Source organism: Parasteatoda tepidariorum, chromosome 5 (assembly GCF_043381705.1).
Source record: "Parasteatoda tepidariorum isolate YZ-2023 chromosome 5, CAS_Ptep_4.0, whole genome shotgun sequence".
Lineage (NCBI taxonomy): Eukaryota > Metazoa > Arthropoda > Arachnida > Araneae > Theridiidae > Parasteatoda > Parasteatoda tepidariorum.
In genome coordinates this window covers 506352-519256 of record NC_092208.1, presented here as the reverse complement: position 1 = coordinate 519256, position 12905 = coordinate 506352, and the positions used below count along the sequence as shown (strand labels likewise).

Here is a 12905-nt window from a genome sequence, read left to right as displayed (position 1 = left end):
ATAGACCAAATTTTAAAAAGGCATTTCTGTTTAGACCAAATTTTAAAAAGGCATTTCTGTATAGACCAAATTTTAAAAAGGCATTTCCGTATAGACCAAATTTTAAAAAGGCATTTCCGTATTGACCAAATTTTAAAAAGGCATTTCCGTATAGATCAAATTTTAAAAAGGCATTTCTGTATAGACCATTTTTACCCATTCATTGTTTAATAAATAAGTGTAAAACATGACCTGTGTTTAAGCAAAGCTCCAACTTGAACCAGTACCATCAGTTCTAACAGGAACAGGATTAGGTTGCTCCAAATTTCTACATTCCTCCAGGGAAGGGATCCTGTCGAAATGAATAAATGTCAATAATGTCCTCAGTATAGAAAACTTTAAATTAAATATACACTGTTTACAATTTTAGAAATTCTTCTGAAAATCAGAACAATCAATAAAAGTTTAAAATAGAGATGGGCATTTGTGATTCAGAATAATGATGAATAATTATTCAAAATCTTCATTATTCAGGAATAAAGATTTATTCATAAGTCAGAAATATTTTGAATAAAGAATAAATCATTCATTATTCATTTGTCAAGAATAACTGAATAATCTCACTGCTCAACAAAAATGGGCACGGAATACTTTAATTGACTAATATTGTGACAAAAGCAAATAAAACATTCATGGTAATAAACTTCTTGTAATTATTTTATAAGTTACAAGTAACGATTTCAGATAAAAAGTGGTTATAATTATCTGTAAATCATAACAAGATGCTATAACTGGCATATTGTTTCAAGTGACTGAAATCTTATTTTAAACAATAAATGTAATCTACTATGTACTATTATAAACAGTCACTTTTGCCAGCAATCATGATCTAACGAATAATTGTTCAGGTTTGTCCAATGAATGTATAGATTTGCAATGTACGTAAAGCTAAGAATAATTACAATACAATGTATACAACTTATGTAAGCTATCTAAATTTCAAAACTGTAATTATTACAACCACTAATGACTCAGGGAATTTAAATTACTCAAACGATATTTAAAAATCAATGTTCAGTTTTGATTCGTCTATTTAAAAATATTTAAATAAAAAATCCTTTAAGTATTTTCATGAATTATAGTATTTATGTGAAATTAACTTTTACGTAACAAAATGCATAGTTCTGAGAAATGTTTTTATGACAAAGCCTTTAATTTTTTAAGTGAAAATAAGTGAATTTAAAATAAGATTTTTAAGCGAATTTAAAATAAGATTATCGTTTGCTTTCAAAAAAGATTGGAAATTGAGTTTTATGGAACAAAATTTTATCATAAATTTAAGTAACTAAACTGTCATAAACTACTTTTAAGCACTACTAAATACAAGAACTTATAAAACAAGAATGCTAAGCTAGAGTAAGTTGGAATAACATAAAAATAAACATTCATACTTTTCTTAATTTCTTGATTGAATTCCTAAAATAAGACGCTTAAGATCGAACAATATTTTGCATCTCTATAGAGAAAGACATCTAGTTATAAGAAAAGACATAACCTTGATGGGTAAAGAGTGTCTTACATACACATAATGTATATAAATTGTAAATACATATTGCATCGAAATCAGTACATTCATATATAGATCTTATATGCCTACGTACTTACATAAATGTACATGAATACATAAAAATAGTTTAAAATAAATCTATGTATGAGCGATTGTACGCATGCTACATATAAATATGTACGCCTACATACATACAGCACCTACATTAATAATTTGTATTTATACACAAGCATTAATTCTATGTACAGAAAAATATGTCAACGCATGCAAACATGCATACAAACTGAATAAGCATATTTTACTGAATGAATGACTGAATAAGCATGCAATCTTAATTACTTGTAATAGTATATTTTAAATGTCACTATTGAATGTATCATATTTTGATTACTCAATCATAATCACTCTTAATCGTTTCGTATTTTGATAACAAGTAATCACAATATAATTTTATTCGCGTATTTTCGTACAAGTTTAAAAGTTTTCATTTAATAAACGAAACAATAGTAAACTAAACAATTCATTTACATATACAATTTATGCAATGTTTTAAAAGTATTAAATTAACCTACAAAACCCATTTCGAAATAATCAATTCCTCTTGAAATTATGATAACATCTACTCGCGTTGCAATCAGTAAAACTCGGAAACTTACTAAGTAGTCTGAAATGATCCTTTGAAAAATAAATATCGAACAGCCATTTCAAAACTTATTCATTTCCCAGATTTTTGAATTGCTTTTAATCTGGTTCTGAACGATACTCATTTTCAAGCATACTATCAAAAAAAAATTAAATTTTCAGATTAAAATCGCGAAGTTTCAGAATATTTTAATAAAGTAATATAAACACATCTTTTTAGATTTGAGAAATTCTAGAGTTATATTAAATTATTATAGTTTAAAGAGATGAAACTAATTTGTTAATTGTAAACTTTTTTTTGAGATTAACGCAAACAAGTAGAGAAAGCATTGAAACTTAAAAGTTGGAACGTACCAATTGAACGTCATCAATTAAATCTTCAGGTTTGTGTATAATATTTGAAAATGAATTAACATTCAACCTATGAAGATATAATAAGTGAATTTTCGAGTGTTTAAGCATTCTAATAAAACTTCTATTTTTAACAGACAGATTTAACATATTTTTAAAACGTCTCTTGAATTAAAGTTAATTCAGAAATTTAAAAAGCCGACACAAGCAAAAATTCAAAAATAAAAGGGATTTTAAAAGAAGTTTATGACGATTCTCAAGAGCCAATAGATAAAGCGAAAGTAGACTTACCAGTGAAATCCTATACCAGGACACAAGTTCCCGACATCGTCCTACAACAGAATTAGAGAAGAGAAAAAAACTGGATATTGGGGTTATCTCGGCGTTTGCTCGCCACTAACCGATTAATCGAATCTATTTTCTCGCATTCTAGGAGGTCCTAAATATCAATGAAGTTAAGAGGAAAAAAGACGAGAAAATGATGCACTTTTATAGAACAATAACTACTCATGAGAACGCTTCGATCCGCCGGCTTTTGTTCACATCCGAATTCACAAATATTAAGTTAGTGCAAAGCGTGGAGGTAGCGGGTTCGAATCCCGCTGTTACCCAGGATCTATCTTCGTGCTGTAATTCTCTGTATTGTGCTATCTGTCCTTGTATTTGGCAAAGGTTTATAAGCCTAAATTGAGCACACAAGCCTGCAAATGTATGTAAATCCAATAAAAAAATTAAGTCTGTGCCGTCAAGGAATCCTCCATGGCTGAGCGGTATCACCCACCGAACGCTGTGTGAAGCCTGGAGATGGCGGGTTCGAATCCAGCAGTAACTCTGCCTGTTGTTATTCTCTGAATTGTTCTATCTGTCCTTCTTGACAAGTCCCGCAGTGGACTGATCGCTAAGACACGATTCCCAGCAGATCACCGAAGTCAAGCATCACAGGATGCGGTCAGTGTGCGGGTGGGTGACCGCTTGGAGCACCCTGCGTAAGGACCGAGGGTGTGCGGTATGGGTTCTACCGTAAAGTGCTCGACTTCGCGTGCAGGTCGGGTGCAGGTCGCGTGCACGTCGGGCTACCGAAGCGGGGGTGCCATTCCCTCTGCAGAGGATCAAAATTGTGATGGCATGTCTTCGGATCATCCTCAGGGATGTTTCCCAGACCGTCGCCAATAGCCCATCGTGCAGCTCCAGTGCGATGTAAATTAACTACAACAATCACAACAACAATCTGTTGTTATTCTCTGTTGTTATCTTGTTGTTATTCTCTGAATTCTTCTATCTGTCCTTCTTGACAAGGGATTACAAACCTTACAATACAGCATTTAGAAGAATTATTAGGAAAGAGCGAGTAAACATTGAATGGAGACGACCTCAAATCAAGGAATACCTTAGGGTTCTAAGGTGTTACAAGTCCTACCGGCTAAGGTTCTGTCAATCGGACGAAACTTGCTGCAGGCTGCAGACGGAGGCGCAGGTCATTTTGCGAACAATTGTAACGAGGAAAAAAGAAATGTGTTAATCGCTAGGAGACAAACGTAAAGTTTGGCTCAACACTGAGAACTGAAAAGACCCTGAGTCCTTAGTAGAACTTGTGTCTCCAATCAATCACAGGGCAATCATCAGACTCTAAAGAAGAACTAGCTTCTGTGACATTCATGTCTTTAAGATCTTTGCAGTCCGCCCATGTATTTAGCAAATACTATAATTTTGTTTGTTGTCACGTAGATTTTGTGTCACCATTTTGCTTCTGCTAATTTTTATTACAAAGTTTTGTTATTAATAAAGCATATGGTTTCGGATCTTCCAGTCGGTCTGTTGCTCTCTTGATCGCGCGATGGGTCCTGTCTCCCTGTTGTCAGACCTGGCTGACCTGCGTCTCCTAGGAGTTGGTACCTACGACCTGCGAGTTTCGCACTCGGAGCTCCTCCCCCCTTCCTTGCCTTCAACGGGTTTTTTGATGTTTTTGTCGGGCGTGAGTCGAGGTTCCATGGATTTCCGTGTCTATGGTCTCTATTCCGTGTATATGGTGCCGTTCCACTGGTCCTCCGTTCCATTGAATCTCAGCTCTCGGAATGCCATGTCACCTGGGAATTCTTGGAGTGAGCCTTTCTTATGTTGATGCTGTTCATTTACGTCGCACTAGAGCTGCACAGTGGGCTATTGGCGACGGTCTGGGAAACATCCCTGAGGATGATCCGAAGACATGCCATCGCAATTCTGATCCTCTGCAGAGGGGATGGCACCCCCGCTTAGGTAGCCCGACGACCTGCACGCGAAGTTGAGCACTTTACGGTAGAACCCATACCGCACACCCTCGGTCCTTACGCAGACTGATCCAAGTGGTCACCCACCCGCACACTGACTGCATCCAGTGATGCTTGACTTCGGTCTTTTCTTATGAAGAAAAGTAGCTAAATGTTACGCTTAAATGCACAAATAATTGCAATAGGGCAAAGATTTTTTAAAAGTGAAAGTATTAAATTTTACTGTATTTTGATTAATTTAAAATTATTGAAATTCGTAATAAATTGGGACAACTACTAACACATTGTATAAATTTTAATTTCTTAATTTTCCATGTATATTAAATTATATGACAAGAAGTTATAACAGTAAACAAGTAAAAATTTATAATTGTTTCAAGGTGAATTTAATAAAAACCCAGAAACGTTCCTGCTCTCAAATGTTAGCTATCTTGATCAAATCGAGAATCTTTCTTTTTCTCATTTTATTATCTTAAAATTATTAAGTAATATAAAGTATACGCAATAGGGGTATTTATATGCAATCCAATTAGCATTTGTAGTTGAGGCATTTCAGTTGATCTTTCTGGACAAACTCTGCACCAATGAAGCCCGGCTACCGGGGGGAGTCCTCCCCACTTGTAAATTTTGTAAATATCTTTTCTTTTGTAAATATCTTATTGTTTTTATTATCCTATGTACTATTTGCGACTTATATTATGTTTAACACAGATTTGATTTCCCAATCGTATTTATATGTGATTTAACACATGTTAAGTACCACACCTCCCTTCCCTTCCTTTTACCTAAACTCCATGAAGAAGCAGATATCCGCCTAGGACAGGCACTTCGAAAAATAAAATACTATTTGTACTTGTAGTTCATTTATGTCGCACTAGAGCTGCACAATGGGCTATTGGCGACGGTCTGGGAAACATCCCTGAGGATGATCCGAAGACATGCCACCACAATCCTGATTCTCTGCAGAGGGGATGGCACCCCCGCTTAGGTAGCCCGACGACCTAAGATCAAAGTCCAGCACATTACGGAACAATTTAACGAGGACCCATATCTCACACCCTCGGTCCCTACGCAGACTAATCGAAGTGGTCACCCACCAGCACACTGACCGCAAGCCAGTGATATTTGACTTTGGTGATCTGCTGGGAACCGTCTCTTAACGATCAGTCCAATGTGGGACCAATTTGTATTTAAGGGACCCAGAACACGAAGGTTATCGAAATTTCACCTTTCAGTTGCGCTTCGGCGATTAATTATTTATTCCCACTCAGATGAAGTCCCGCAGTGGACNTTCAGATCATCGTCAGGGATGTTCCCCAGACCGCCGCCAATAGCCCATTGTGCAGCTCTAGTGCGACATAAATGAACTACAACAACTACTTATTCTTCATCCCTGAAGTTTTCTTTAGTCAGTTACTTTCCGCGATAACCCTATCATTTCAACTCATCTCTCTGAAGATACAGAAGAGAAGAGCGAGAAGCATCCTCTTCATCAACTGCTTTCTCTGTAGCCTAGAGATAGCGGGTTCAAGTCCCACCTGGTGTGTCTGTGATGTCCTAATGTGTACTATTTGTTCTTAAATTTGACAAGTGACTTTTAAACCACCTCTGTTAGGAGCAATGGAGTAGCTATATTTTATTTGTCATTTTTGATCATATCAAATACTCAAAATACTTACCAAACAAACATAGCACGAATTTGAAAACGTCACGTACTTATTACTGAGTATAGTGATACGCTCAAAGTTGGCACATTATACACTCATTTTCGAGCAAAATGAATAATCTCAAAATTGACTCCTCATATATTCTCTATTTCGCCGACCAGGTGGCCGAGTGGTTAACCTGTCTGATTGCGGAGCTGATGGTTGCGGGTTCGAATCCCACTCAGGATATGGATGTTTCTTTCTCTCTGTGTTCTATGTCCTGTCCTTTCTTCTGTGTGATTGTGTGAATATGACCAGCCCTATAAACGGGCGTATGGTTGTGTGACGTAAGCTCCAGTGCGACGCAAATGAACTACAACTACAACCTTCTCAGATGAATTGTTAGAACCCCTGTCGGGGCTGATGTTAAGATAACCACCACATATGAGAATGAATAAGGTTATCGAAATTCAAGAAAGCAATGCACAAAATTTCAGATTTTTTGGAAAAACCATAAATTGTGACACCGCAGGATTCAATGAAATTTTTACTTTTGAAAACTTAAGAGAAGACATAAACCTCAGGCCGATGGCAGCTCATTTTTGTAGTGAGGTAATTTTAAATAAAATACAAAATATTTAATTTCCTTATACTCCAATCGCATTCCAATTACCAGAAAGAACCACCTTAAAGATCACAATTCAAGATGAATGGGAAAAAGTGCGTTAACGGCCCCAGGCGCCCAGATATATTTTGATGATGATGATGATGAAGAAAGCAATGCAGAGGAGCCTGTTGCCTCTCCGAAGAAGAATTGAATGGAGATTCTTAAAAGAATGTCCGAAAACAAAATTAAAAGTTTTATATATTTGAAGGTGTTTATATTTTTTAAACAATTATACGGGTCAGGGATGGCCTGGTCGGTAGGGCGCTGGGCCTATGTCCGAGAGTTCGTGGGTTCGAACCCCACCGGCCGAAGACTCCTCGTGTAGTAGTTGGTGACTGGTGCACGTTAAATCTGTCGAATCGCAAAGTCCTCCGTGTTCCCATAAAAAATCAATACCTCTGGGGGTACTGGATTGGAGATTGATCGTTCTCTGATGCAGGTCAAAATGACGATCTGTGGATGAATGAATAGATATATGAATAGGTCCGCCCTATAAACGGGTGTGACGTATGGGTGTGGCAGAAGTCGAATTCTTGGCCAAAGATGGCACCCCTCTGCCTAAACAGGCATACGTCGACAACAAATGATTGTACATAAATATGATCTAATAGTTAGGAACAGTAAAATATCTAAAATTCAAAGTATTTAAATTCCTTTAACTTCAATTGCACTCCAATTACCAGCTAGAACCACCCTAAAGATCACAATTCAAGACGAATGGAAAAAAGGCCGCTAACGGCCCCAGGCGCCCAGATAAATATTGATGATGATGATGATGAGCAGTGAAATATTACACGCTAAAAAGTAAAATGTTGCAGGTAGCTAAAACATTCTTATCTGGAATAATTTTCACAAGATTTGACTCAACTAAGGTGTTAACTGTTCTATCAATGAAATATTTAATATACTTGTTGTTGTTGTTGTTGTTGTCGTTAATTTACGTCGCACTAGAGCTGCACAATGGGCTATTGGCGACGGTCTGGGAAACATCCCGGAGGATGATCCGAAGACATGCCATCACAATTTTGATCCTCTGCGGAGGGGATGGCACCCCCGCTTCGGTAGCCCGACGACCTGCGCGCGAAGTCGAGCACTTTACGGTAGCACAGTTTAACAAGGACCAATACCGCACACCCTCGGTCCCTACGCAGACTGATCCAAGTGGTCACCCACCCGCACACTGACCGCAGCCAGTGATGCTTGACTTCGGTGATCTGCTGGGAACCGCGTCTTAATGATCAGTCCACTGCGGGACCAATATACTTCTATTAAACTATTGTATGGAATGCTCATTGCATGTAAACAATATCAAGTCGCCTAAAACAAGAAGAAATTTAGAAAACTTACGGTGTATTACTCCGCTTATGCTATGCTTGCGAGGTAATGTGTGTGCAGGCTTTATATTCTAGGAAGTTTTATTATTGTGATTTGCGTTTCAATTTACGCGTACCATACATAGGAGTTTCTGTAATATGTGTTGTTGTTACTAATGCTTCATTACTTAACAACAGCTAGATATGGTCCATGAGTCCATGTATTCTAGCAAAGTCAATTACAAGAAGTGGAGATGATTCCGTAATTTATAAATTCAAACAGATCGTGAGCCTTGCACGTACGATATTTTACAAAATTAATACCAGATTAAGATTCTAGGTAAGTTATGCCATTAAATGAGTCGCTCAGAAGCCAATGCGGTTAAGTCNTTAAAGAATCTCCGAAAACATAATTAAAAGTTTCATATATTTCAAGATTTTTATATTTTTAAACGATTATACATAAATATGACCTAATAGCAGTGAAATATTATACTCTAAAAAGTAAAATGTTGTAGGTAGCTAAAACATTCTAATCTCGAATCATTTTCACAAGATTTGACTCAACTAAGGTGTTAAACTGTTCTATCAATGAAATATTAAATATACTTCTGTTAAACTATTGAATGGAATGTTCATTGCATGTAAACAATATCAAGTCTCCTAAAACAAGAAGAAATTTAGAAAACTTACGGTGTATTACTCCGCTTATGCTATGCTTGCGAGGTAATGTGTGTGCAGGCTTTATATTCTAGGAAGTTTTATTATTGTGATTTGTGTTTCAATTTACGCGATCCATACATAGGAGTTTCTGTAATATGTGTTGTTGTTACTAATGCTTCATTACTTAACAACAACTAGATATGGTCCATGAGTCCATGTATTCTAGCAAAGTCAATTACAAGAAGTGGAGATGATTCCGTTATTTATAAATTCAAACAGATCGTGGGCCTTGCACGTACGATATTTAACAAAATTAATACCAGATTAAGATTCTAGGTAAGTTATGCCTTTAAATGAGTCGCTCAGAAGCCAATGCGGTTAAGTCAAATACACAAAAATTTAATGTTTTTTGATTTTAAAATTTTTGGTTTATTAATTTAATTAGAAAAGTGTATAAAGTCTTTTTTCGAGGTGTAAACTCTGCAAAAAAACAAGATATGTACAGGATGTGTAAATAAAAACGTAAGTATTTATTGAAATAATGACAGCATCTTAAAAATTTTAGGACTTATACCTTTAGGCAGCTGAAAAAGATAAGAAATATATATAGTCTACTAGTATAAACAAACTTTTATTTTTCACTATCATCACTAGATACAGTGACTAATAGAAAATAAACTGTTGGATTATTTCAAAAAATGTTTTTCACTTCAAAACTAGAGTGGCACTTTTCTTTGTTTCAGGAAATGAAAATAAAATAAATAAAAAAAAAAACTAAAAATACCACATTTTAAAAAAAAAATATTACGAAAAATACCATACCTCTTTTTTTGGTGAAAAAATACTACGTCTGGCAACCCTGAGTTACTATGAATTTCTTGTTTTTCAGTGTTACCAACAAATATCGAAAGAAGAAGAAGAATTTAATTTTTATTTCAAAGTTTATGTTAAAAAATATTGATAAAAGGTGGACTTATTCACAATGGCTTCTGAAATTATTATACAACATATTCAGAAGCTATTAAAAAAAGGGCTGTTTGACCTAGAAAAAAGTAACCAACGAGTAAATCCTTTAATAACTAAGAAGATTATTATTTACTTCATCAAAATTTCCAAAAATCAGAAAATATCAAAAAATGGACTTAACCGCATTGGCTTCTGAGCGGCTCAAATATTAGTGTAATATGGGTTAAATGCTGGCAAATGTTTTCGTTATTTAATTATATTGTATAACTGTTGTAAACTATCGAAGAAATATTTTATTTAAGGGGTCATAGTATCTTTGCAACAATTTCTTTAAATAAAGGTATAATCATTCATTTTGTGGATGCTTTACATGCTCATTTAACTTATAATCAATAATTTATCTTCAAATTTTTTAAATTTTAAAAAAAATTGAAAAAATTTAAAATTTTTAAATTTTTAAGGCTTTTTTATTCTAACACATTTTCAAAATTTGTTTTCTTAGTGCTAACTATATTCATCTTAGCAATTTTGTGCATTCATTTGTTGATATATCAATTAGAATATTTTTTACAGATTATTTTGTAAAAATGTAGAAAAAAAGGGTTAAAAATTCTTGTTAGGTATATATAACATGCTGTAAAAATTGTAGTACCTCATAAAATGCTTATTCCATGCACAGTTTAAATAAGTGCATTATACTTAATGTAAAAAAGTTTACTTCGAATCTTTATCTTAACACTAAACATACCAACACTTTTCAATACAATACAAAACAACATACAAAAACGGGTCTTTTGACCCGTTATGGTATGATTAGTGTTAAATAGTAAAAATTTCTTAGGGATTTAGTTAAGATTATAACACAAAACTATCTTCTATGAGAAAAAGTACTTTAAATTCTGATTGCTGAGCACGTTTCTGTGTTAGGACAATCTAAAATCATTCATAACTTTTTTAAAAATGTAGATCGAGAGATAATTTTTTTCAGTGCATTTGAAATAGTTTGAAGTCTTATGATTACCAATAAATATTTAATTACCAATAAATTTAAAAAGCAAAAATTGTTTTCCCTAGATACTACTTTTTCGCTTAACCAGTATCGAAGTTGCGAGATATTGTTTATATTTATGTTTTCTCGCTACTGTTGTATTATATTATTTTCGGAAATTGTAAGAATATATACTGTCTGTACTAGTACTGCACAGTGGAGTACTTTATTTCGTAATGTGCGTAATTTTGTTGTTGTTAAAAACTTATTTTAGAATAGATTAACGTTGTCCTCCACGTAATCATTTTTTCCATCAGTTCAAACTAGAGCTTGAAATGTAAATGATTATAGTTTAAAATGTTCGTGTCGTATTTTCACGAGATTAGAGTTTGTTTAACGTCGTTATAAGATCGTAAATAAGAGTCTAGCCGCGATCTTGTTTTTTAATTATTGGATGTTAATAACGGCTAGAGAGAGGGAGAGTTTCGGATTCTAAATTTAGAGGATTATGACGCCTACGTACTTCGTGTATCGAGAGAGGGGATTTGGTTTTGACTCGCCAGCGATCTCGTTTTCTGCCAAAGAGAGAGCACTTCGGTGTGTTCCACACACGCACCAGGAAAGTGTTGGAACCAACACAAGAAATGGACTACTACGATATTTATGTATGTACTTTTTTCATTTTTTGGATCGTTTTCTTTCCTCTATTAAATTATGTTGGAAACAAATCTTTAAATAGAGTGTAGTTTCTGTTTATATATCGACTTAAATCTACTCAGTAATATAATATCGACATAAACTTCGAAATTGCAGAAATCAGGAGAAAAAAATGCATAAATTTGCTGCGAACTTTTAAATATTGGAGCATTTCTATTTCCGCTATCAAATTATGTTTTAAACAAATCTTTATCTATTTAAACAAATCTTTACAAATATAGTATATCAACTGTGGTTTTTGTTTATATATCGACTTAAATTCACTCACTAATCGATCTAAACTTCAAAATTGCGAAAATCAGAAATTAGTTTCGAACTTTTAAATTTTGGAGCATTCTATTTCCTATTCTATGTTGGGAACAAATCTTTAGAGTACCACTGTGGTTGTTTATATGTTTATATATCGACTTAAATCCACTGACTTATATCGAACTAAAATTCGAAATTGCGGAAATCAGAAATTAGCTTCGAACTCTTAAATTTTGGAGCATTTTATTTCCTCTATTATATTATGTTGGGAGCAAATCTTTAAATAGAGTACCACTGTAGTTGTTTATATGTTTATATATCGACTTAAATCTACTCACTAATATTATAACAATCTAAACTTCAAAATTGCGGAAATCAGAAAAAAATGTATAAATTTGCTTCGAACTTTTAAATAGTGGAGCATTTTATTTCCACTATCAAATTATGTTTTAAACAAATCTTTAAATAGAGTACCGCTGTAGTTTTTGTTTATATATCGACTTAAATTCACTCAGTAATATTATAACGACCTGAACATCAAAATTGCGGAAATCAGAAATTAGTTTCGAACTTTCAGATTTTGGAGCATTTTATATCCGCTATTATGTTTGATACAAATCTTTAAATAGAGTGTAGTTTCTGATTGTATATCGAATTGAATCTACTCACTAATATAACTCAGTGGCACTCTATTAATATTAGTGAGTGGATTTAAGCAGGGTTTGATGATTTAAACTAACTGATTTTTTATATATAAATATATATATATGTTCAAAATGAAGAATAAAACAAAGAAAAATAATAGACAAATGAAAAAAAAAGGGGGAAATAATAAGTAAAAAAATAACAAACAACAGTTTTAAAAAAAAAAAAGTATGAAATTTTATTTAAAA

At 33.9% G+C, this 12905-nt stretch overlaps 1 protein-coding gene across 1 annotated transcript in view; it reads left to right on the top strand.

Moving 5' to 3' along the window:
• Window positions 1-11588: 11588 nt before the first annotated feature.
• Window positions 11589-12905, top strand: part of LOC107455141 (FH1/FH2 domain-containing protein 3-like) — a gene marked incomplete at its 3' end in the record, with an annotated part of 229904 nt that continues 228587 nt past the window's right edge. Inside the window, 1 exon segment of the mRNA XM_071180913.1 lies at window positions 11589-11711. Coding sequence (XP_071037014.1) covers window positions 11691-11711 — 21 coding nt within the window.